The sequence below is a fragment of the Phoenix dactylifera genome, chromosome 9 (genome assembly GCF_009389715.1).
Source record: "Phoenix dactylifera cultivar Barhee BC4 chromosome 9, palm_55x_up_171113_PBpolish2nd_filt_p, whole genome shotgun sequence".
NCBI classification, from domain to species: Eukaryota; Viridiplantae; Streptophyta; class Magnoliopsida; order Arecales; family Arecaceae; genus Phoenix; species Phoenix dactylifera.
Genome location: NC_052400.1, coordinates 2461815 through 2488072, shown reverse-complemented (window position 1 = coordinate 2488072; position 26258 = coordinate 2461815). Strand labels below are relative to the sequence as shown.

General features: G+C 36.3%; 1 protein-coding gene across 1 annotated transcript; it reads right to left on the bottom strand.

Moving 5' to 3' along the window:
• Nucleotides 1-165: 165 nt before the first annotated feature.
• LOC103713110 (UDP-sugar pyrophosphorylase) lies at nt 166-25605 on the bottom strand. The gene is made up of 17 exons (XM_008799914.3): nt 25305-25605; nt 22109-22213; nt 20161-20277; nt 18935-19075; nt 18668-18767; nt 16135-16262; nt 15965-16036; nt 15752-15816; nt 15471-15531; nt 15237-15354; nt 11400-11524; nt 9286-9362; nt 7747-7852; nt 4321-4380; nt 2694-2774; nt 1013-1252; nt 166-658 (listed from the first exon to the last, which is right to left on the bottom strand). Exons 1-17 carry the CDS (start codon nt 25404-25406, stop codon nt 491-493), a joined length of 1866 nt encoding a protein of 621 aa, XP_008798136.1. The 5' UTR covers nt 25407-25605; the 3' UTR covers nt 166-490.
• Between the last annotated feature and the right edge of the window lie 653 nt (nt 25606-26258).

Genomic DNA, 26258 nt, shown 5'->3' with positions numbered 1-26258 from the left:
TGCAGTGATAAGGACCTAGGACATGCCATCTGAATCAGTGGTCTCATCTTTTTACACCTGATTAACCCACTGTCATGACAAAATACATCAACATTACCAGGAAATCTTTTTTTTTTATAGTAGTCGCTAATGATCTCCTTGCTTTTGCCAATATATAAAACACCATTGAGATCCTGATAGACATGATTTATTCTTTTCAAAGGTGTATCCGTACACTTCCTGGAACAAAACAAAGAGCCTCTGTAGGAGCAAGCGATTATACAACTTGTTCTGCACCCCTTGATTATTCTAGCGAAAATTGAATGAGCAAGCAGTAAACATGGTAAAAGTAACATACTATCAAAGTACAGAGCATAAATGCAATAGAAGAGCTATTCACATCTTATTGTTAAGGTAAGAAAAAATATTCGAAGCCCCAGTAAGATTAATCTACTTATTTCACCATAATACGAATCAAATTTGTTGCAATCTAGCATCATGAAATGCTCATTCATGAACTGCAGCAGAACTTCCCTGGCTCGCTGTAGCTCATCTCTAGCTGTTCAACCTTGTCGATTTTAAAACCTCTAATCCGTATTTCCTCAGGAATGGAGCTGTCCTTGTAATCGACATGCTTGAGCGCCCAGCCATTGTTTTGAATACGGCCAGTAACTTTCACCTAAAAGAAATTAATACAGGTAAGGTTTCTATTCCAACGCTCTCTAGATAATATTTCTTTCATAGAAAAATAAGGAAAAAAAACTCATGTCAAAGCTTGGTACGGGCTGTTAATATTTCCTTATTCTAATTTTGGTCACCTTTACCAATAAAAGAATTAGCTTAGGCAAAAATAAAATAAAAGAGGCAGCTCAGTGGATGAGCCTCCTACCATTGCGGGATCTGGATCTGATGTACACAACATTACCCATTTTTAGGCAGCAATATAAACAAAAATAATAAAAATCATGCTAGTGCTGATCTCAGCAGCTAATCGTTCATGAGTAATTATTTAAAAGGAATATTGGTCCGATACCTCAGCTTCATCAACGGCATTCACAACAAGAGTACCATCCAAAGAGAGACCATCAAGGAAGACATTTTGGCCATTGATGACCATGGTAGATTTCTGGGATATAGAGCTTCCCTCGCTAACCTTTCTCTTCACATCTGCATATGTTAATGCCCACTTAGGGCTCCATGTAATGCGTGGCCAAACTTCCACCTCTTGTCCATTGAATGCATCAATCATAGGGTCCGCTATCTGAATGCCAGCCTGAGAAGCATATAAAAAACTCATTAGGATCACCAAGCTTCCGTTCCATGTTCAAAAGGACAAACAATATAATTAGCAATCCTAACAATACCATGATCACTTTTGCAACTCCCCTCACTCCAAATCGAAGTTACCTCACAAAATACCAATGAATCACCTTTGTTTTACAGATGATCCCAAGAATGATGGTTGGAATGAATTATTCAGAGCTTCAAAAGCTATTCTTTGTCCAGCAAATATTTAGTGTTTGAGATCTTGAAACAACAAGGAAGCTGATTTCCTTGTTCACATCAGAATTTTGTAAGTGCTACTACAAGAGGACATGATTCCCTCTGAATAGTCTGCTGGCATTTGATACTACAGAGCACAAAGTGGTGATATCCGACAGTCTAAAATGCTTAGATCTCATAACTTACCTTGAGATGCCAACCCTGTGAATGCCCAGCAAAATTTGGAAAACAAAAAACTGAAGGCCCTGAAGCTTCTCTATTAAAATTTAAAGCATTTCAAGATCGCATAGAGGCTAAAGGAGGAGCTTGTGACCTGCTGCTAATTGGACAAGCCAAACCCTTGAGACCTGAAGAGACAACTCTAAGAACCGTTGCTACTACATCAGGTCTCTGATGATGGTGGAGCATGTCAGAGAAGCTCCAGCCTGGAAAATGACTAACATGAGATTTGATGGTTGTGAGAGACATGTAGCAACCATTGGGCAGAGATTATTTATAAACAATAATTCTGGTGACAATTACTTGTTGAATTTAAGGTGCCTAAATTGCAATGATTTAGAACATTGATCCAAATAGAAGTGCTCAGCAATAGGCAGACAACAGCAGCTGGTGTGATTCTAGCAGCAATTCGGATCCATATCATAATTAAAAAGTACCATCTTGTAGCTCTACATGTAACAATCCCATCCAACAAGTGAAAATCAACTGAGGGTCTTCTAATCTCACATAGAATATTTGTAACCATGCGACAGTAGCCTCAGGCCGATGGATGGGCTCTATTCCAAGTTGAGAAAAAGAAACTGCAAGAATACAACATATCCTATATATGTATGTGTATATGTGTGTGTGTGTGTGTGTATTATATTATATTTGGGTGGTTGGGAGGACACTCCTAAATATGATAAAAGGCAATTTCTGCCTGAACTCTCATGTAGTGATTGAATACAACAGATATACAAAAAGCATATAAATATGGAAATGAGAGAGAGCGCTATTTTTTTCAAGCAAACATGTATATAATTCACAATCTGAAATAAAATAATGAGATTACGCTTTTTTTCTATATACTGTTGCATATATGACTAACAGTTAGAAATAACAAAAGTATGCACTTACTGCTTTGAATTGTATACAGACATATGCGGATTGATCTAGAACATCAGTAAAATGCATGCCTAAGGTAACTCATTGCATAAGAAAAATGTATCCACCTTTCTCAAAATGAGGCTATTTGCCCTATATATAGCCATTTCTCCAGAAGTTGCACTGTGGTATGGATTTCCCTTCGGTACCTACAATCAAAAAGCACATCTAGATTACTATGAAACCTTGAACTGAATAGATTGAAAAAAGAGAAAGAGTCAAAATCTATTCAAATGAATGAAAATATGAGTAGATTATAGTGTTTATTCAGGCCTAAAAAGACAAGTGGAGCAGTAAATTGATCATCCACATGTAAATACATATTTACAATTCACTGATACTAAGTAACATGAGTTGTCATATCTTCTTCTCACAAGCACAAAGGCATGCATGCCAGTACTTCTAGAAAATAAAGCACCATTACTTTTCTAGAATATCCATATTTGACACCTAGATTAAAATAAGTATAACTTTTGGACCTTTTTTTTTTGCTTGGGCTTTGTTCGGGGGAGGTGGTGGTGGTTTGGCAGCTGTTTCCATGGCATCAATCAGTATTATTTTCAAGAAAGCTCCTTAACCAACAATTTCTGCCTGCATATCGATTGCTGCATGCAGTTCCCTTGTTTAACATTGGGCCATTGGCTTTTTCCCTCCCCATATAGACCTTTCCAAGTCTAGGAAAACCTCATACAAGGAATAAATCAAATTACACAATAACGCTGGATTTCCTTCCCAGTAACCATTCCTCCATGTTAACAGCAATTCCCCTCTTGCCCAAGTTGCCTTTAGGTCAAGAGTAGGCCATCAAACATACTCAGGTAGACCTTCGATCTGAAAAGTTGATCTCACCTTCAGGAGATACAGCTAGTTGTTTAACATCACATCAAGTTTGGTTACACATATGCCAACAATTGAGTTGGATCTTTCCACCAATTCTGCCACACAATATAATATGCATAAAACAGATGGTGGGTTTTGCAAAGAAAACCAGCAAAATAAAGAGCTAAGTATTGCATACCATACCTGTGGCAGTCCTGGACCACAACGGTAAGGCATCATTTTGTACAATCTCCAGTCATACCAATCATGTGCCAGGGGCTTATATCAAAAAACAAGGGCTAACATTGAATTGCACCAAGTGGCATGGACTTCACATGCAATAGAGCTATACTAAGTACAACTATGCCGGTATTTGATTGACATGGCACATAACATTAGGTATCATTTTGTGCCAAGCATAATTGACATATACCTATAGGCCAACGTACAGATAATATATCCAAGCACGTACTTTATGGTCCAGGCCAGTACTTTACCAGCATCTAAATCCTTACTAAATAATGTATAGAATTTCATCAGAGTGAAAATTAGTTGAAATATCAACAAAACTTCCATTAGGAAGCTTTCTGAGGACATACATAGAGTTTGTCATATCATAACAGGATTTCATCTGACCATGGGGACAGCAGACTTAAAAAGTTGCATCCTATTCAATCCAACAAGCTCTATAAACTGATAAAACAAGATACTCAATGTGCTTAACCTCAGAGTATCAACATAGTGTCAGAAGCACCTTCTAAAACACATTTAAATTGTTGAGACAGAGTAATTCTGACTCATTAAATGGTAAATCTGCAAGTTGGTAAAGTGAAGAACAGAAGAGGGTAACTTTGGCAAATTTCAGAAAACATGTACCTTAGCAGCCTCTTCAGGGTTATTCTTCACAGGTGCATATCCAAGCCATGTATCTATTACCTTACAAAACAAAAAAAATTGACAGAAATTCAGAAATTGTTTGATTCAAAATGATAACAGAAAACAGATATTTAGATCTATACTAAAAATCATAAGCATCATTTTTGGGGTAAAGAAGAGTGCTTATACACTTGTAGTATGATAAGCAAGTGGAGAGAAAGGAAAAAAACATATAAAGTAAAAGATGAAAAAGAGATCGATCCATTATATGATACTGAAAAACCTATACTGATAACTTGGTTGCTTTAAGCACAAACTATGTATAAGCATGCTGACATAACCTAATTTTAATGTGTTTATAATGCCCATAACTTCATAGTCATTGTGAAGTTATCACTTAAAATTAGACTTGATATCCTAGTAAACTTAAAAACTACCAAATGACTCAAACAACTAGAAGAGTCAAAAACAGCGATATAAGCCTGACCTACAATATAATAGCTACAGAGAGCATCTCCAATTTTCTCTCATCATTTTGAGCAAGTTAATTTTTTATTTGGATTGCACCAACTATTGCTTAGGCATCTTTTGATACATAAGATCAAATTCAGTTCAGAGAGTTCTACTATCTTGTAAACTTTGCCACTTCTTGTGAAAGAGACAAAGAAGATGAGTATATACCAAGGTTCCTCGTCTTGGTACCGGACCTTGTACCGGCGCTACACTAGCACAATATCGGTACAGTATGGTACGGAGTTTTTTTGGCATACCGAGTGTCGGTACACCACTCGTACCGGATACCGATACCGATACCGAACCGGTACAGTACAGAATGCCTTGTACCACTCGGTTCGGGCCGGTACGACATACCATAGTATATACTGCAAGCGTTGTTACCTCGGTTCAATGTTGGATCACATATAGGTACGATAACAATTTGAAAAAAAATATAAGGAAAAGAAATAAAGGAAAAAAACAAGAGACAAAGACGATGAAAATGATGGGTTCGTATAGAATATACCATAAAGTCATATTTCATAAATCAAATACTTTTACAAAATATAAAAAGAACATATTAATATTGGAACATATTAATTTCATTACCATGAAAGGAATAAGGACCCATAACTGATCAACTTTAATCAAGTCTTGCTACTAGTTCGGGAGTAGCTGCTTTACCTTCTTATTATGTCAAAATAATAGTTTATTCTTTTTTCTATAAAGGAATTCTCCAACTAAAGGAAATTTCCTTGCTAGGAAGTTCCATATAGATTTAAGATATCTAAAATCACTTAAAACCTATTATTGATGTCACTTAATCAGAGAAGGAGCCAAGCGGACATGAGGGTGGGCCATGGCTCTCCCTGGTCCGCAAAAATCCCATGTGACGCCTAAGTCAAGAGAACATCAATCCCTCTTGTAACAGTATGTGCCCCCCCATTCCCTCCCCGCATTGCACTATCCACATGGCCACCCCCCTCACCTCCAACTACACTTTCCAGATGGCCACTTGGCCCTCCTCCTGGGCCATCCCTCTCTGTTTCTCACATATTTATGTTGGTTTATTCTTCAGCTTTCATTTCTCTTCCCTGCTCTCTGCTACTAAAAACTCAAAATAAATCCAAAAAGAAGCCCAAACAATAATCCACTTAATCCACTCACAGATGGGTTGCGAAATTATCTACTAACTCCCTCGCTTTTCAGATGTTAGCATTTTCGGGGCTTTTCTGTAAAGGCTCTAAAGCATTATTTAACTTAAAAACATTGTAATTTATCTGCGTCTTTGGATATAAGGGGTCCATGAGAGTTACGAAAATCCATGGCCCACCACTAATGCTTCAGAAAATCTCTCTCTCTCTCTCTAATCCATGCATGCCTGCATCCTCTATCTCTCCCTTCCCATGAGATCCAAAAGCGATCAGTGCTACCGTCCTCTCTTTTCCTACTCTTGGGAATCTAGAATGAAAAGTTAGCACATGTTTGGAGCACACAAGTAGACTTGAGAGGGTGAGTTGTTATTTGTTAATTTTTATTTCATTATTGTGCTAAAACTAGATCTTTGTATGAGCTGTCCTGGTGGCATTTGATTGTGGAATGAGGATAATGTACAAAGATAAAGTACTTTTGCAATTTAAATCACTATCACTTTTATTAAGTTTCTCAATTATGGAATTACCTTAAACTTTTGGTATTAAAACATATTTGTATTCCAGGTTATCAAAAGAAGAAAAGGAAAGAGATCTAGTCTTCTTTGTCTTATTCCATTATCTATTGGCAGTTTCCTTTTATTTGGCACCATAAGATTGGTGATTTAGATGTTCTTTTTAATTGTATTGCACAAAAAAAAAATCATAAAAGAGGCTTCTATCTTGACAAATGCGACCGGAAATGGTTAAAGAATCTTACTGCCTTCCAAAGGATAATCATACATGAAATAGAGATGTTGCCCACCCTAGATGAAAACCCTAGCTCTGCCCCTGCACTTAGTGGTATGCTCAAACTCAGACTCAAAGCTATCAAAGTTAGCATGCTCCCAACAAACACTCAAACTACATGGTGAATTTAACTAAAGAAGTCCGGTGTGCTACACCATCAACATCAGGTGGGATGGATCACCCCACCAATCCAATTGCCACACCTTTCATTGATAAGGTTTCGCTTTGTTTTTCAGGCAGAAAAAAATATGACAACTGGAGGTGCAAAGATTTCCAAGCAATAAAACACTATGGATTTGCTTACATGAACAACAATCCACAATAGAAAGAACTTACTATTAACCACACCTGCCTAAAGTTAGCAGGTAAAAACAACCTTTTTGTCACATTATACAACATCCATGTGAAAATTCTTAGAAATATGAGCAACAGAAGCCCAATTATCAGATGGGGGTCCCCACAAATGATGTGACGAAAAAGGGCCATGTTACTTTACCAGGACGTATATGTAAGATAGCACTAGGCACAGCAGAGCACTTATCTATGAGGGGCCCATGACCCAATAAAAGGTTCATGGTTCACTTAGGCACAACCCAACTCAAGTGACATAAGTTTAACCTAACACAAGCAAATGATAAATGATTTCATAAATAAAGGTTCAACATGCAGCCTTGACAGGTTATCTAGCCTTTCTAAACTTAAAAAACACCTTCAATCTTCTCAATGAACCAAACATGCAAGAGACATACAATAATGCAATGAATGACCAGAAAGGCACATCAAAAGATCTCAATCAATCACAGAAGTAAAAGACCATCCTAATCATCAAAATTTGCTTCAAGATTTTGTACAATATCTTAATTGCAGACATCAAACATCTGCTACAAATTGGAAAGCATGTTCTCAGAATTAATGTCAAAAATGTGACAAACACATCAAGTATTAAACAATCTTTAAAATGGGAAGAAATGTTCACGTAGCTTCTACTTACTGTAAATCCAACTTTTGCTGATGGTGCTAGGGTTTTTGGATAATCTTGCATCATACATTCCAATCGAGTTGAGGATTTAAATGCTGTCTTGCTAGAATCCTTGTATCTGAAGCAACAAAGGAGCACAAAGTATGTAGTCATCTAACTCAAATTTAATATACAAAAATGAAGAGTGCATGTGTGCGTCTGTTTACTCTGTCCTTCTAATGCTATTTGCACCCTCTTATGCTATAAAACTATAAAAAAGTACCACACACTGAAACGATCAGTGTAGAGATGAAGTTATTCAATTCCGCATCTCCTAACCTTCGCTAAAAGCAACCCACTGTAATTTTCTGCCATTCTTGCAGATGTCCAAGCATGCATTGCATGTAATAATGATATACTACATTCTTTTGTTGCAGCATATACCAATATCATGACTAATCATAATACCCAGTACATAAATTGGGCCATTGCCCTACAAAGTAGATGATGTGATGGCTGTCTTCACAATTTATATTATCTCCATAGCTTGGTACAGAACGCCATCAGGCATGCATCGAAGTGACTAGCAAAGATCAAAGCATCACAACCATCTCCACCATTTGATTGAAGCATCTCATTGTCCTCTTCATTCCCTTGACTCAAGTGATGAGGTGAATCATCTAGTGTATCATAATGGCCAGAAGGAACACAAAACATTTCATGTCTGATCTCCCTCTGATGTGATGTATAATGACAAAAATAAGATACCTAATCATCATGGCGCCATCAGGTATCAACTACACTGGTACAGTAAGGTTTAACTCTAACCACCATATGCATAAGCATCATTTGTCATGTCTCTTTGTACTTTCAAATGTTGAATTTTAGATTTTCTCAAGTTAGCTTTCTGACAGTTGATCTACTATTTATCTACCTCATAAACTGAAAGTTCATCCAAGTTGAAGGTCTGGTTGGCACGATCTCTAGATGGTGTTGGCATTCCAAACACTCAATACCTAGTCACTCAAAACTTGACAGCTGCAGTCAGCCAATTTCTAGCCTTACAGCACTCTTCTGAAGTGTTATTTGGCTTTCACACTAAAATTATTTATGCAACAAAACAAAGCTCAGTTCGAGTTAGGAAGATTCACCTAGGGCATGTGATATGTCAGGGCACATTAATGAGCGCTATATATTGAAGGAACAAACAAGAACATAAAAGAACCTAACAGTCCGTATAAAAGTTGCAAAGAAGAAGTTAAGAAGGCTCGTGCCAATAAAACAGGCAGCCATTATTGGATAGATCTTATAAAAGAAGTTCTACAGACAATCCCACAAAGTTGAGAAGTCTTCTCAACCATAACTATAGTCACGGTCACATTCATTGATGGAGTAGTATATTGCAAGAGTTCATGGTGCAACGTTGTCATCAATAGGAATCAGTATAACACCACATTAATATAACAAATATGAATACACTTTAAAGTCAATTTTTAGCATAAGAAAAAAGGAAAGATTTGAACCAACATATAATTTGAACCAACACGAACATAACAAAAAGTGGGGCATTACTTAGGGTTAACAAACTCTGCAATGGCACCTCGTGTTTTTGTAAGCTCCTCGGTGTACGGTCCAAGTTCCAAAATCAACTGCAGAAGAAATATATGACTATATCATTCTGTTGTTGATGTTAATACACCTAACTAAACTACAAAAGCCTTCATAGTTAGATGGATGAAGATATATGCATCGGGCAATGCCACATTGTAAACCATTCTTGGAACCATAAAAAAATTATGAGAAAAACCATCAATTACATTTTAAGCCGAATTACTGGTGATCCATTTGCTGTCAAAGAATGATTTAGATGTTGACAGTTATTTAATGAGCGCAAATGATAATAAATTTCTTCCATTAGGTAAATCATGTTAAGTTAAAATTCCCAACTCCTACTTTACATCAATCATGACAACTTTGAATTGTATTTATCATCCAAAAAATGATCAGAATCCACTTCATAACCTACATACTGAGATGCCCTAAAGGTAAAAAAATAACCAGTCCAGGCAATTCACCACAAAATTCTCCATTAGAAGTAGAAAATATGAAGATTTCAAAAGATTCCCAGAAATCTTACAAGTGAGTTTAGACTGAAATCTTTGAAATTCTGAAAACATAAAACTTCAAGGTAAAAACCATTGATTATATTCTGGACTTGAGATTTCTGTACCTAGCAACACCGTGTTTGAGAACAACATGTATATCTGACTCTATTATTTAATAGGACTTACATATCCAATTTTCATACATTCTATGATGGGAGAGAACACACTCTCAACCTCTATAGACCATAAAGTTTGCATCAAACGCACCGACATGAGAGTATGCCATGTCTAAGTACAGCTTTATCAAATAGTGAAGTTGACTAAAGCATTAGGCAAAAATATAAATAGTGAGCTGATCAAGTAAATCATATGCCAAGTTCACAATTGCAACATTAACTTGGAAATTGCATTTATAAATCCTGCTGTCAGTGTCCCTTAATCAAATGATAATAAAATATTCATTTGCTAAACTACTGGTGCAACTCAATTTGACCTTTATCTGTTCCATATTTTTCAGAGTGTTTTTTAATCCTCCATCATCTCTCTCAAACAACTCAAGCCTAGATCTTACATTCATCACTTAAATTTACAACAAAGGTCCCACCATCCATCATTCCAATCTATCTTCATTTCATTGGATGACTGATCCTATTCACGTATCTTATTACTGTATAATACCACTTTCGTAGTTAAAGTTCAGTAACTCCTATACACAAGAGGTAAAATTGTAAACCTCTGCATATGTTCAAGTCAACTAGTGCAAACACAATTTTATCTTTAACCAATTATAAGGTGCAAACTTTGAAATCTCAAGTTTGGAAAGAACACAAATATGCCTTACAGCTATACTTCAAGGGTAGCATGATAACCATATATGCAGTCGCATCATCAGAAAACTTAAGCTAGTTTGTAATCACCAGCAAATTTGGGCAAGGATATTTAGGTTGAATGTCCCTGCTGACCACTGGGCATCACCGTTCTTGGTTTGTACATTCAGTTAAATAAATAAAATCTTGAATACTGGGTAAACAAGGAACCCCGGACATATGCCATACAAGCACTAAGAAGATCCAGCTATAAAATTAAGCTATTTATCAACAATAATGCCAACTTTCTGTAAGCACATGTATTCACATATTCCTTTCAAGTTAACCAAGTAGAGATATGGTTATTCAAAATGACTACCTATGGGCAAAAGTGTGATGGGCCAATGAATATCAGTCCCCAATCAAAACTTCAGAATACTAGCTATATGTTGGTGCCAGTGTGACCCTCGTTTATCATTTCCGAAAATATAGAATTTTCCACTATAATTCATAACCATCACGCACAACAACACAACATTGGAAAATTTAGTGACTAGCCTTGCTTAATTGAGTCAAAAAAAAACCTAGAACAATCAAAAGACAGTCTGACCCATGCAGATAACTTGCTGAGTGACCATGTCAACTTGCAGAAATTTTATATTTAATGTTGTGCAAATCAATTTGTTATCATTTTTCCATAGACAGCATGATTGGGAAAGCAAACTCTACATCAAAAAAAGAATATTCATAAAATGCTGTGAGTACATCAGAATACCTGATTTATGTTCCCAGGGAAGGGAGAAAATCCTGTTTCGCAATTCACATCTCCATCAGCATGCCCAGTTGCTCGGAGTAATGGGTCAAGTTGATTGTACTCCACATTGATAACCATGGTCCTTCCTAAATCCAATTCACAATTCAGTAAGTAAGAAGAGAAGAAAATAGTTTCTTCATGCACCATAGAAGAAAACAGAAGATACTGGGGCCTCTCATCATACTTTAGCTTTAAAAAGAATCTAAATGGGTTATTTAATTCAAATATACATCATATCATGTAGAGAGAGAGAGAGAGAGAGAGAGAGTTTAATTTTCTTTCAAGGATAATGATATGAAGGCAATAGCTGTGAATAGCTTCCATAATCAATAATATACACTAACATGCTCCAAGTTTTATGATACTCTAGAAAAAGCATAGGGGCCTAGTCTCATATTCATGCGTGGACTGTACAACCATTTGTATTTATAATATTTATTCACAAATAAATCCTTATTTACATCAAGAAGATAACTTAAACCATGTCCTTACATTATCCACCACAAAATAACTGGCTTTGCTTCCCCTGTCAAAATCTAAAAGCAGGCATCAAACCTAATCAAAGATAAATAAGCAGAGCAGAATCTCACAACTGTCACATGGAGGTAATCCATAACTATAGAGGATGTTTCTACCCCCTACCCCCACCAACCCTCTCCTTTTCTCACTGCAGCTACCTCCCCCTTGTCAAGTTCATTTAAAGTGTGGGTGTCAAAATCAGATGGTACAGGGAATGATGGAAATATGTGAAACTGCAAGAGTTTTTTATATTTGGGGTAGCGGACCATGTAAAAGCTCTTCTTGAAGGCATTTTCAAACAATAAGTTATGGTCTAGATCACTACTTTAAGGACTTAACCAGACTGAACAGTTGGATTTGGTTAGACCAAAACTGGTGGTAGATTCAGTCTGATCGCTGTATGGTCTGGGTGAGTTTACAAATTGTCAGACAGACGGCTTATTCGGCAAATGAAATGACATGTTCAACTGCATGGCATTTCATGAACTGGACTAGGGGATTAGGGGCAGCAATTCTCTACATGCAATTAAACTGGACAGTTAATTACAGTCTCCCATTTTGATAGTTTAACAATTTTTGTGTCTCCACAAAAGAGATAGATAAAGAAGTATAATTATTAGAATAAGAAATTGTAATCATCTATCTTCCTTATTCCAGATTTAAAGTGAATAGAGAGGTTAGAAATTCAAGATTGACTTATTCAGTGGATTGATTAACCCACTAAAACCAAGAGAATCAAACCAAGGAAAATATATATTTTAGACCAGAGGAGTGTCTTCACAAATCCCTTAAATTTGTTTTAAAGTGGTACATGCATCCTCACCGACAAGGTGGTGAGAGGGTGCAGCTCAATGGGACAAACTATCTAATTGTATCAGTTTGGATCGTAACAAAAACCTCTTTTGTACAGCATCCAGTCCAATTGTCAAAAGAAAAGAGAAAGAGAGGGGAGGAGAGAGAGCGAGCAATTAAATTCAGATTACATAGAATTATCATACCTAGATGTCCCATAACTATACCATACTAAGATGACAACGTATCTGAAAGAAATTTTTATTGGACAAAACTTTCAATTTTAAATGGTTATGGTACTCCCATAATTATATACTGCTAAGATGACAACAAAACCATTATAGAATAATGTATCAGATAGAAACTCCTATTGGATAATTTTTTTCGTATAGTTTATTACAAAAATCCCTCTGAGATTTACGTTTATTATACTTACACCTAATAGTTTATAACCTCCACTTACAACCAGTTAAATTAACGGTGTTATTGCCTCATGTGAAAAGTCAAAATTGCCCCTGAGTGAGGAGGATAATACATACATTTTCTTTCATCCTTAAGTGGTTGTTAATGTCACGTAAGGTTTTTTAGTCATTTTCAAAAAAAATCTGACGTGGCATTTAGGTCCTATTAAAAGCTAACGGTTTGACCAACGTTCTATTAAATTATGGATTAAAGTATTAGATAAAAATAAACCATAAGGAGGTAAGCGTAGGTTTTTCATACTATTGGGTGGTAATATAAGTTACCCCTAATCTTAGAAAGATTTTTGTAATTTACTCTTTTCCATAATGTGAGCACCCGTGCGAACATGTGTTTAGTCCCACATCGGTTGTTCGCTAGGGAGATCATACTTACACAAAACTAGAGAACTCAAATAATACCTTTCGCCTAGCCTTTTTGGGGGAGTCCCGAGTCTTTACAACAAATTATGCATATTAGGGGGTGGGGATACTCAAAATCAGACCATGCAGAATTTTGATCTCTAGATAGGCTATAACTATAAAAAACCTTTATGTAGCTAAATGGAATATAAAGAAGTATTGTTTGCATGAAGATGTATGCCCACATCATGATAACTTGTAGACTACAAAGAAGATTTTAGTAACACTCAGGTAGGATCACTAATGTGCTTGGACAACGATTGGGGAAGCAGCAATCCTACGATCATTGCACACAGCCAGTGAAGAACAGCTCATAAACTTGAGATCCTCACAACTTAAAATACAAATCCTAAATCTTAGCCATCTAGAATCGAAACTCACCGAGCATTGTAGAAGCTTGTCCATCACTTTATCCTCTATTTGCATAACTCCTACAAATCCTCTAATAATACTCTTTTCTCACTCTTACATTCTTAGTTTTACCACACATTTATCTTAACATTCTCACTTTGATAAGCATGTTTGCAGTGTAAATACTTGCAAGACAGAATCCGTTCCTAAGAAACTGTAGAATTTTATGCCTAATACTGAGATTTCAGTCTGACATCATCAAACTTCTCTATTCTCAAGTGCCAAGATTCAAGAAGAGTCACGTCTAGAGATGACAATTTCCTCCACCTCATCAAGCACTTGACCCAAAACGACGCGAATGGGGTGGGTTTTACCCGACCCGCAATGGATCTAGGGCGAGTACGGATAATGGTAAAACCCGCCCCAAACCCCACCCAAATATATATATATATATATATATATATATATATATATATATATATATATATATATATATATATATATATATCTTCAGAAATCCCCTCCTCGAAACAAAAAAAATGATTTTTTAAACTTTACCTGACCCGCCCCATCTAACATGCCTATTTAACTTTACCCGCGCTGCCCCGCCCCAACTCAATTACAGGGCAGGTACGAGCGATGGCCTACCCAACCCATACCCGACCCGTTGCCATCCCTAGTCATGTCATATCTAACTTTGGAGAACCACAAGCACTTCAGGATTTTTACAACTGTAGTCTTTAGCCAAGATGCTCTGCAATTTATCATTGAGTATTGTTGGATCAGATGTATGGAGGGTCTAATAATGATGAACAAGGCTTTTACAATGATCCTATGTTAAGATATCATGAAATTCAAATATGCAGGAAGTCAAGCAATGAGTGCAAGTGTGTACCAATGACAGGAAGTCTAACATATACAACTACAATAAGATAGAATCCTCACACGCAACACTCATATCTACGAATCAAAAAGTCAAAGTGGCTTAGCAAGCATCATCCAAGCTAATTATCCCACTGCATCTAAATCCTATTCTTCAGTGCTCAAATAACAACATTTCAGGAAGTGGGCAGATCCTATATTTTCATGTTAGTGAGCAGATCACAAATTTCGATATTTGTAATATTTTCATATTGCAAAGGAAATGAAAATACATTTTCAGACATGTGTCCATTCTCATTAAAAACCATTTTTTAGAAAAAAGTTCAATTTATATAGCCAAAATAAGAGGCACAGGACGCCATCATTGTTTTACCATCGGTATGAGTAAGCTTGGTTATTCCTCCAATAGCTTCTTTTGCTTTCCGAGGAACAGCAAGAGAATTAACATGGTACCCCTTGGTGGAACTTACACCCAATGCAGCTGGTATTGCCTATATAAACAACACAAAAAGAAAAGAATGAAATCATATTAAATTTCTCCAGCTTGAGGTAACAAGACTGTTCAACAAGAGTAATCTAGGAAGCCAAACTGTGCAATGAATGAAACCTTAAAGAGTAATCCATTGGTGTCCTGGAAAAACAAAACCCATTTTCGACCTGCATTCTGCCTGAGGAAAGGAAAACATTTTAAAGGCATCATCAACATGCATAAACTCATCCTTCAATGTTGAAGAGGGGAGAGCAGGAAGGATCATCTAATGCAGCATGACTGCAATAGTTTGTCAAGATCGGTAACATTAAAGTAGTCCAAATTTAAGAAGCAGGTATAGAACACAAGATATGTAATAGAATGCATCATCAGATTGTGATTACACAAATGTTATGTACCATTCATTAAGTAGACCACTGGAATAAAGAAGTGCATGTACATCGCCATGCCCATGAGGCTTTGTCTGTCCACCAAACACAAATTAGTAAAGGAAGTATTGAAGTTCCCCACATTCTCTAGCCTCCAGAAGAAATTATATAATGGTAAGACTTCATGTTTTCCTAGGGCCGAGTGAATTGCAGAAAAAACATGCATATCACATACAAAATCACCTGAATTTTGTATTTGTCATTTAGATCTAATGCAAGCCTTGCATCATTATCATCTAAGCATGCCACTTTTTCCTGAAATGCATGTCCAAAACAGTCGATGTTTAGCATTCTGAAGCTTACACCACCAGAAACAAATTCAGAATCAAGCATGATATTTGCCTGATAAGCACCTGTTTAAGAAGTTTCACTTGTGAAGGCTTCATTCCAAAATGAGAATTTGATTCCAAAAGCTTTACAGTTGGTGCATGAGTGTCATCTGATGTCATTATCACCAAAGGAATCTCAGCTTGACATTGACCTATAAGACCAGTAGCATTGTCATCAATTGGAAAGGTGAGCTAAAAGAATAATGAGACATGATTGCACCACAGATCCTATTTTCAAAGTCAATAAATGACTGTAAGAAAAAATAAAACAAAATATTTCATATATGGAATGCATAAAATTTATAACAAATATTAAAAAACAGCAAATCCATATATGTAAGCACCAAACTGAAATGAGGATAATAACTGATCAAAGAAAAAGAATTCAAAAAATAATTAACAAAAGGACAGGAATGCAAGCTAATGCAGGGATATATTGGCTTCCAATAGCTAGGTATCTCTTAAAAGATGAAGATCTTATAACCCGAAAAAGATTTTGACAAAGTTTAGATACTTGTATTTGCAATTCCTTTATTTCTACTCAAAACAAATCAGAACATATCGAGCAAATGCTACCAAGAAGGATCGCGCAGCAATGTAGCATGTTAAGTTTCAAAAAAAAAAAGTCCACAAGATATTCGACGCTTAGGTAATCCAGCACTAAATACTCGAATAGGTTAGTTTGGGAAAAATTGAAGTTGTCAGACTTGATGTCAACAAACAATGAAGGGTATGTCAAGACTGTTCTATACTTCTATTTGCAAGTAATAGCTGTCAGACGGAGATAAAGCACTGCAGGCTACACACAACCATAGTGAGATCAGTCGAAACAAATCTAGAACCTAGACATTAGAATTACTTTGTATCTTCAATTCAATATTCATGATAGACTCATGTAATGATGTAGACAAATGACAAACTTTCATAGTCAAGTAATGAACAGTTTGCCACTTGATCTGGTAAATGAATAATAAAATCACACCAACAAAATTCCCATGCAATTAGTTAAGGCAAGGTGGCAATTGCAAATGTAGGCCATATCTGAAATGTTTTGGATGACACCATCACTGCAGCGTGCCAGCTTAACTGGAGTGCTGAGTCACATCATCATTTAAACAACAGGATGATTGTATCTATACCATGTTATGGTTCTGTCTTTACTATTTCATGCATACCACACATTTTGTACATGTTTTAGCAAAGCTTTCCCTCACAGAAACGATACATCAGCTCGGTCTATAGAAGAAACCACTTGCAGTGCTCACACTCAGCATTTCATGTAACTTGAGAGAAAGGCATACCAGAAATAGCAATGAAGAAGGTTGGAAAACCCAGAGTTAAACTCTATTTGCTACTTAAGACATCTTTTAGTAAAGAACTATTTTTTTAATTCTACAACAATGAAAGAAGGAAATGATCGCAAAAGAAAAAGAAACATAGAAGATGCTTTGTCATGTACAATAATTTTCAAAAATTAGGTATGCTCCTCTCTCCCCCATTTTTTTTTTTTTAGTACAACGGCTGCTTACAATGCTCTAGTATAAGTACAGCCAACAGAATCAAGAGACAAGAAATGATAGAGCAATGGAGGAGAGACCCCCTGGTGTGTCCAAAGGACCTTGCCGGAATGCTGAGCAGCAAATAAGGCGACCAGTCAGCAGCCCTGTTCGCCTCATGGTATGCATGTACAGCCTGAAAGGCCCTACAATCGCCTGCCATCCTCCAGATGTCACTCAACAGAGGGTTATCACCTCCCCTCGGCCCCTCCATCCGGATCCAATCAACCACTGTGGCTGAATCCCCCTCAAGCAGAATGCGTTCTACCCTCAGCACCCGTCTCGCATAGGTAATACCCTCTCTCCCTCATTTTCAATCATTATATTCTTTCACATGCACACAAAACCAACATATGCAGGCACTGTGCATGCATATCCCTCCAGCAGCTGTGGTACTAGGGCTATTTTATAGTTTGTGGCTTGAATAAATATCTTTAACCTAAGGCTTGCCGTATTGCTCTGGATCAATTCGAGTATTTCCACCTTGCACCAAGCCTAAACCTGGTGCTTGTAACTTACCTAATATAACTTCCCGTTGGACTTGAGCAAGACATAGGCCTATGGTCAAACTTTCTTGTTAAGAGACATTATTATTACTAGTTTCTACATATCCTTCTCATCATCCAACTTCTAAAATTTTTATGCTATTCACACCTTTCAATACTTAGACCACCACAATACCCTAGTTCACAAAAAATTTCTCCCTCCACCCCCCTCTGGAGAAGCAGTCTGACTAATTTTCATCCCATGTCCAACAATAAAATGTTGAGCTTTTTGCATATAACAACCTATGCTATCACATGTTTGTGAAAACACCATCCTGTTCATATTAACAGAACAACAAAGCAAAACCAACGATTGAAATAAAAAACCAGAAATCACTCGAAGTGAAAAGGTAAGCAGAATAAATGTGAGATACTATAGAAGATAAAAAATTGTGTTCTCTAACATACTTGCACGTTTCATGAAGAAAACAGAAAAAATCAAACACTTGTACTAACCTTGTGCCAATCTACAACTAGCCTCCTGTAGAGCCAGAATAGACTCTATATAATGTTGGAGAAAGCATCGGCCTGTAGTAATTTCTGAAGGAAGAGCCAACTGCCAAAAAAAATCAGGCATTGTCGATGCATTAGATGAACACATGATTTCATAACTTTTCCTTGATAAGTAAAATGAAATCAATAACAAGACTAAAATGTTGGAGGGAACATTGCTAACCCAATATAATACAGGACCAAGCCCAGTGAATGAAATATAACTCTTACCTTTATTCCTTTGTATCCAAGGCGTTCCCCTAGCCCACCTGCAACCAGGACAAATGCAGCCTTGTGAACCTCTCTAACACCAGCATCTTCCAACATGGTAAAGCTGTCATCACCAAATGTAAGGACCTCTCCCGAAGGAACCTGCAAAAGCACTTTCTTCACCACCAAACTCATAGTTCATCTATTTCCTGCCTTGCAAACACAACCCAATCTATTCAGTTTGACTGCTTTTGGCATTCTATATCATGAATTTCCAGGAATCAGCCTAGTGATTATCTATAGCTATAGAAAGTAGAAACAACTCCTAAGAAGAACAATAACTTTGATGCTTCCACTAATCAGAGCATATTTTCACTTGCTCAAATATCAGCGGTATCAACTATTTCAGGGTTTTGACACACTAATATCCAAAAGTCATTTGACAAGGAGATGCAACAGGAAAAGCTTCACCTACTGGATACGTTACATGCTGAAAATAGTTTACCAAACACATGCAAGTTAATATTATAAGAATTCAGGTCAGGATATACAAATCATAACAATTAAGAGTTACATTTGGCTTATTGAGAATAATGTATAAGCCTATTTAAAAGTTGTTTAAATCAAACTAATCCATTTTCTTGCTCTGGAAACTGCAAAAACTGAACAGTTTAAGTTATTGATGTATCAAAATGATGTCGAAATATGCACATTGTTCAATGGAAATGAAACATCACCTTAACCAAGAAAAGATGTGCTAGCGTGCCAAGTTTCAAATAAATGTCTAAGATGCCTGTAATGGGAGCTTCTTCCAAAATCAAGTGTGTGTTTTCCCAGTAGCCAGTTAGAGCAGATATTTTACTACCACGAGCAATAGTATCAACTACAAAAAAACTGATAAGACTTGCAGACTCTTATAGGAACTCGCTATCAAAATCTATATTTCAAACATATATGGATAAATTTATTCTCTAGAGGAGTTACAAGTTGTTTTGAGTATTTGTACCTCGGTTAAGGGTTCACTGATGCATATATACATAGTGATAGTCCCTTATTAAGAATCCTGGCTTTAAATCGAATATCTGAATGCTACATAGACCATTTAAGCTTGCATGGAAGCAATTTAATGCGAATAAATTACTTCACATGCAAAAAGAGCAAGCAAAGTGGACAGCAAAAGGAAACAGTATGACTACATGTATCTCCAAAGACATGGACTGCAATACAAGAAGGTGAAATTTACTCACAGAAGGAGTGAAACCATCATATGGATTTTTCCCAGCCTTTGAATCTGCTAGTAGCTTTCTTGCATTTTGAATATATTGTACCAAACCACCAGGATAACTTGAATTAAGAAGAGCAACCTAGAAAAGTACACAAAGTTTAACAATACAGGCATGAATAAATTATGAACAAGCTTTAATTGCTGATAGTGTAGAAAAGAAAAACACAAGGACAAAAAGACAAGTAACAAAGAAACAAAATTCGGTTATTAGTAATGAGACTAGCAAATCACGCTTCATCTCAGCTGTCCCATAACCAAAGTGAAAGGAAGTTATTATATTGATGAAAATAATGCCACTTGGACTTCACAATTCTTTCTGAGAATATTACAATTTTTGGCTGGCTTGAACCAGTTATATTTTCATAATGAGAGATGTTTACTCCATGACATCCTTCTGACACCAACCACAAACCTACACCAAGATGTATTTTGGAAATTCAGAACTAGGACAATAAAGAAACTATGAAACTAATAGATAAAAAGAGAAGCCATGGAAGCTGAGATAAGGTTGTTCTCACCACTAACAACATCTTCCAAATTGATAAGGCCTAACGCTACAATCCTCCAAGAATTTCTCTTTCATTTCTCTACTTAAATTTTCTGCTTTTGCTCAGACCGTCAAATCTTTTTTGGGCCCTAATGTTTCACAAAATACTAGCATGTTTTTTGGGCAGCTTCTGATAAGCATGGTTCAAATACGAAAAGTGTGCATGAATATAGAAATTAAAGATAATATCTTATAGACAGAAATATAATTCGTACATCAAAACTTCTCTTAGGGGTTGTTTAGAGTCATATAAATAAAGCCACATGCAGCTCAAGTTGCAGGTGCAGACCAACCTGCTTGTTTGGATGCCTACAACCTAAATTGCACCATAAGTTGAGTTGCTTGCCAGGCTGCAACGTAGGGCTATCTTAGGTCAACTCGTAATCAAAATGAGTGCAAGGCGAGACGGAGCCGCTAGAGTAGGTATCGTGGTTAAAAAAAAAAAGTCTCTTCCCTTCCCCCTCTCCTCCACTGTTGTCGCTGCCCAACTGCTCCACCTATACGCCACCATGCACCAGCTCTAGCCCCCTACTCTGCCTCTCTCCTCTACCTTCTCTACCCTCCTCCAGGCATGCACCGCCATCTAGTCCCTCCCCATGGGTGCCCATGTCCATGCCCAGACCCTCGCCACCGTCGACTTTGATGCCAACCTCTTTGTCCAAAATCTCTTATTTCCATGTACATTGAGTGCTCAACATTGCATCCACTAGAAAGGTGTTTGACGGATGTCCATCAAAGAGGCCCATCTTTTCTCCAAATTCTCTTCCAAACACAAGAAATGCAATTCCTTGTAAATCAACTACTGCAACTTAAGTTGCAATGCAACTTGAGTTAAAGTGCAACTTCAACTACATGCTCCAAACATCCCATTAAATTTATCATATCAAATTCTGTTTCTGAAACATATGAACCATGCTGTGTTATCATATACTAAGAACAGAAAGGCCACCAAACAATCTGAGAAATTCTTTCATTTCCTGCCGTATTTAATCCATTAATCTAAACCTGATGAACCTAATAAATATGCTATGTTCCTTTCAAAATTTCTCTTTGATTTAGCAGGTCAATGAATTTCCCTGTATCCCTTGTAATCGCTCAGCATGCCCAAGAAAGTGGTTCAAAGTTGCCTAATGGTATGACATAAGTTCCTTAAAAAAGGAATCAGGAAACATGGAGTTCTAAACTTCGAATGTTCTTGTATGAGCATCAAATAAGTCTACATGCAAACAGACTTTAAAAATGTAACAAGTCATGCCACAGAGATAAAGAAATATGCATCTTAAAAATTATGTTTAAGTTTACAGCATTAGCATATTCTCCCAGAAGGAAGCAACATTGTGAAAAAAAAATTACAAAAAAAGACCTGTTTGAGGAAACCCTTCTTTTTGTCATCATCGACACCTAGGTCTGGCCAATGATCAAAAAGATGACTCTGTCCCTCATGCAACAACGTTTTTGCAAGTTCAACCTGGTGATCAAGGAACAAAAATTATTACAAATATATATCAGAAATTTGGAAGCACAATCTGATCAATGCCATCAGTACAATTAAGGTTATGACAACAAGTAACCTCCACATGCAGATAGAGTTTTCAGGCATTTCCCTAAAAATATTGAGTTTTAGGCAGCACATGCTGTGATGACTAAATCATTCTAATCATACTAAGGTACCTTTAGATAAAACAGTGCATGAATATCTGAGTGTTCATAATGAAATCTGTATATATGAAAAGAACAGTGGCATTCTAAAAAACAAAAAGACAGAAATCATAGAAAATATGAACTGGAAAAACAAAATATGCCATAATTTGTGATGCAAGTCACGGAGAGGTTGTGATAGTTTAATATAAAATCAATGGAGACGATAGCTTAGTATAAACAACTAAGGCCATGACAACTACCATACAGGTATAACATAAATGCACTATACCTGCAAAAAGCAATATTATATACAGTAGTATACCTCAACTTCCAGACTTAGAGCAAATAACAGACCAAGAAACTGCTTTAAAGTTCCAGAAATTCTTGGAGGTATAAATCGCCTTCAGTCCACAACACGCTTAATAGTTGATTGTGACCATAAAAGTGATTAACAAATTGAAGATTGATATTTTCATGTTTTGACTGCTTATAAAAGAATTACTGGTTATCAAAATGCATCTCACTTTTACTTAACTATACTGGAAATGGGGCAGATCAAAGAACAGGAAAATAAAGCTTGAAACTAGGAATTCGGCCCCTGAAGCACGTAGAAGCATTTATAGAATATAAAATAAATATCATAAACTAAAAATACCTACTTAGATGACATTGCATTTCAGGTAAACATATGATACAGGTTTTTATGAAATGATACAATAATGAACTTTACACTTTTTCCTGAGCCAAGTAGGTTTTGATGAATAGATGGTGTCGTCAAGGATAGCTGATCTGGAACAAGGTCAAAATGTTAGCAAGCAAAAGCAGAGTGCAAGCATGATTTGAATGCAAGAATGACACTTGAATGAAACCTTTAACCATTAAGACCCTCCGCATCAAGGAATTAGGAATAATGAAGGCCACTGGTAAGGTGCTGAACTCTATCAACGCTTGCAAAGGTGTAGAATAGCTTGATACTTTGAAGAAGGAGCAAGAGGTAGCATCATGCTTCTTGCACTCTCATGTGACTAAAGAAGCTCCAGAGAATAAACTTTAACCAAAATTAATATGTTGATCAATATGATCACCAGCCTAATCAAAATTATTATGGGACATAAGCTAAAGCAGAAGAGATGACAGTGCACTTTTTTGAGACATTGGAAAATGTGCAGGATAAGAATATAAAAACAAGGAGCACCAAAAAAAATGCTTGCAGAAAGAACCGCATGCAAAATCTTGAGATAATAGAGTCAAATGGACAACGTGGCAAATTGAAAGAATACACGGTCCCTGAAGAGCCTCACCTTAATGTGAAGATCCTAAAGCTGAACTTGATAATGGTATCAGCAATGGAAATACTTGAGAGACATGCATGCATGATCCAAGTCTGAGGTGTGCTCTCAGTGAAACATCAAGTATTTTTACCCCTTGGGGGCAAAAGAACCTTGAGAACTGGAAGTAACATAAGGCCCTCTAGCTCAAATTGATAGTGGAAATGCTACTCTAGATAAGCTGTGGCAGAAGCATCATCAAAATGGTGATAGTTTTTGCAGAGTACATAGTTGTAGTATCAATAAAAGAGCACTGGCGAATAAAGCATTTCAATCATAATTAATGAAACACTGGTGACATGGTTTAAATGGTATAGACACTGAAACCATGGATTAGAAGCTTGCTTTGAGAACATAAATACTCCGCAAAGCCAACAATCTCCTTTTGGAGAGAATTCTATACCGCACATGAAGGAGCAGAGCAAGGGAAAGAAGAAGTGGAAATATAACAACAGGAAATAAACAGGACTGGAAAAGCTAGCAAACACTAAAAACTTCAAAGATCAATGAAAGAGATATTCTAAACAGACGCCAGATAATACAGGACCTCCTTGAATAAGAGGTATTGTGCATTGAGAGATGGAGAATGATCATCATCATTGTCATCGTCGTCATCAAAATCAATGAAGCTATTTCTAGAGCATGATGTCTACCAATGCTATGGACCAATCAAAAAAATAAAAATAAAAAAAAGTAAATCATCAAAAGGCGGACAAAGTTTCTTGATCGTACTAGAAAAGTGGTTTTTTTGTGAGTATGAAATTATGAACCAATCCTAAAATTAAAAAAATAAACAAATAAGCCTTTCTCAATTAGGTTCTGTTCATAGAGAGGGTTTAGTTCTTGGGAGTTGAGTTCTTGGGATGAATTCTGGCCCCATTCGAGTCAAATCCGGTCCTGAAATCTAAGAATCTGAGCCTGAAAAGACTCATGTGATCAAGATCTCTTATTCCTTAATTCCCAAACCAAAAAAAAAGAGAGTTGGAAACATGTGTTAAGAGAATGTTGAAGCTGATGAGATTTAATAAAATGAACCGACATTGTTTCTTCAAAAAAGGCCAAATTAAGTAGACTCCTACCCTAAAACCTAAAAATCCGAACTAAATCACACTGGCATTATAAAGATCTCGCATTTTTAATTTTCAAGAAATGATTTCTAACAGTAGTAAATAAAAAACCAGAACGGTAGTCGTGTTATTTTCCTCGGGATACAAAACAAGAAGAGGTTCTTGATGTGAAGTCTATCCCCATTTGAGTTGATCCTACCCTAAAATCCACAAGATCCCAATTGGACTACACCAATGCGGCCAAGATCTCGCTTCCTTTACTTCTCAATAAACCAGTACCTCCATCATCTTACTTCCCTCAAGATACCGCTGAAAACGACAAAATGGAACACAAACAAGGCCAAAAACAAACAAGAAAAAAAGTTCTTAGTTCGAATTCCGGCGCTATATAAAAGAAAAGAAAGAAAGAAAGAACACAACCACACTCGTGCAATCAAGATCTCGCACTCCAATGTTCAAGAAAGCCACGTTAGTCGCTAAAATCAAACAAAAGAGAGAAGAAAGAAAGAAACGAGATCGAGACCTCATCCGGGGAGAGAATTCCGAGATTCTTCTGAAGGTTCGGGCAGGACGCACAGTCATCGCTGATGCTGAGCCCCGAGAGCTTCTCGGCGGTGGAAGCCATCCCAATGATGCCCGAATCGAGACGACGAAGAACGAAGACGAGAGAGAGGGGATGGATAGTGATCAGTTGAGATCCAAGAGCGAGCGATCTGGGAATATATAGACACCAGCGGAATTGTCGGGAACCCCAAGCAACCACCTCTCAAAACTCCAAGCTTTGAGTTTGGCCAAACGGGCAGCTTTCTTCTTTTTTAAAGGGCATCAGGGCTCCAAATATCCGAATCCAACCTCACGGCTTATTTATTCTGGATATTTTTATCTCATCATGAACGGGTTTTTTTTTTTTGCGTAAAGTATTGTTCTAAATATTAAAATTTACATAAATATCCTTTCAAAATTTAAATTTACATATATATATATATATATATATATATATATATATATATATATATATATATATATATATATATATATATATATATATATATATATATATATATATATATATCTTTATAAAATACTTGTTTTGTATATATATATATTTATTTTTTTACATATATGCCAATCCCATCTAATGCCGTTAAGAAATTAACGATTTAAAATTCAAAATAACTAAAAAACCCTTGATAGGTAGATGTGTAAAAAAAAAAGACTGATAAAGGTATATAAGCAAATAATACTTTATGAGAGTATTTATACAATTTTACATAGTTATGAAGAATTACATGTAAAAAAAATCTAATTTTATTTTTTCTATTTCAACCCATTTTAGTTTTCAGTGAGATCTGTTAACCTGCACTTTAGAAATAAAAAAGATACTTTCACAATTTTAATTAAAATTTAATTTAATAAATATAATTTTTGCTAATTACATTAGCTGAATTGTTATATCAAAAACATTAATGCTAAAATA

Coding starts and splice junctions, on each gene's coding strand:
- LOC103713110 (XM_008799914.3), bottom strand. CDS start 25,406: ATGGCTTCCACCGCCGAGAAGCTCTCGGGGCTCAGCATCAGCGATGAC. Junction 1,253..2,693: donor ATAGCCTCATTTTGAGAAAG/GTGGATACATTT, acceptor TATGCTTCTCAG/GCTGGCATTCAGATAGCGGA. Junction 659..1,012: donor ATGCCGTTGATGAAGCTGAG/GTATCGGACCAA, acceptor AATTTCTTTTAG/GTGAAAGTTACTGGCCGTAT.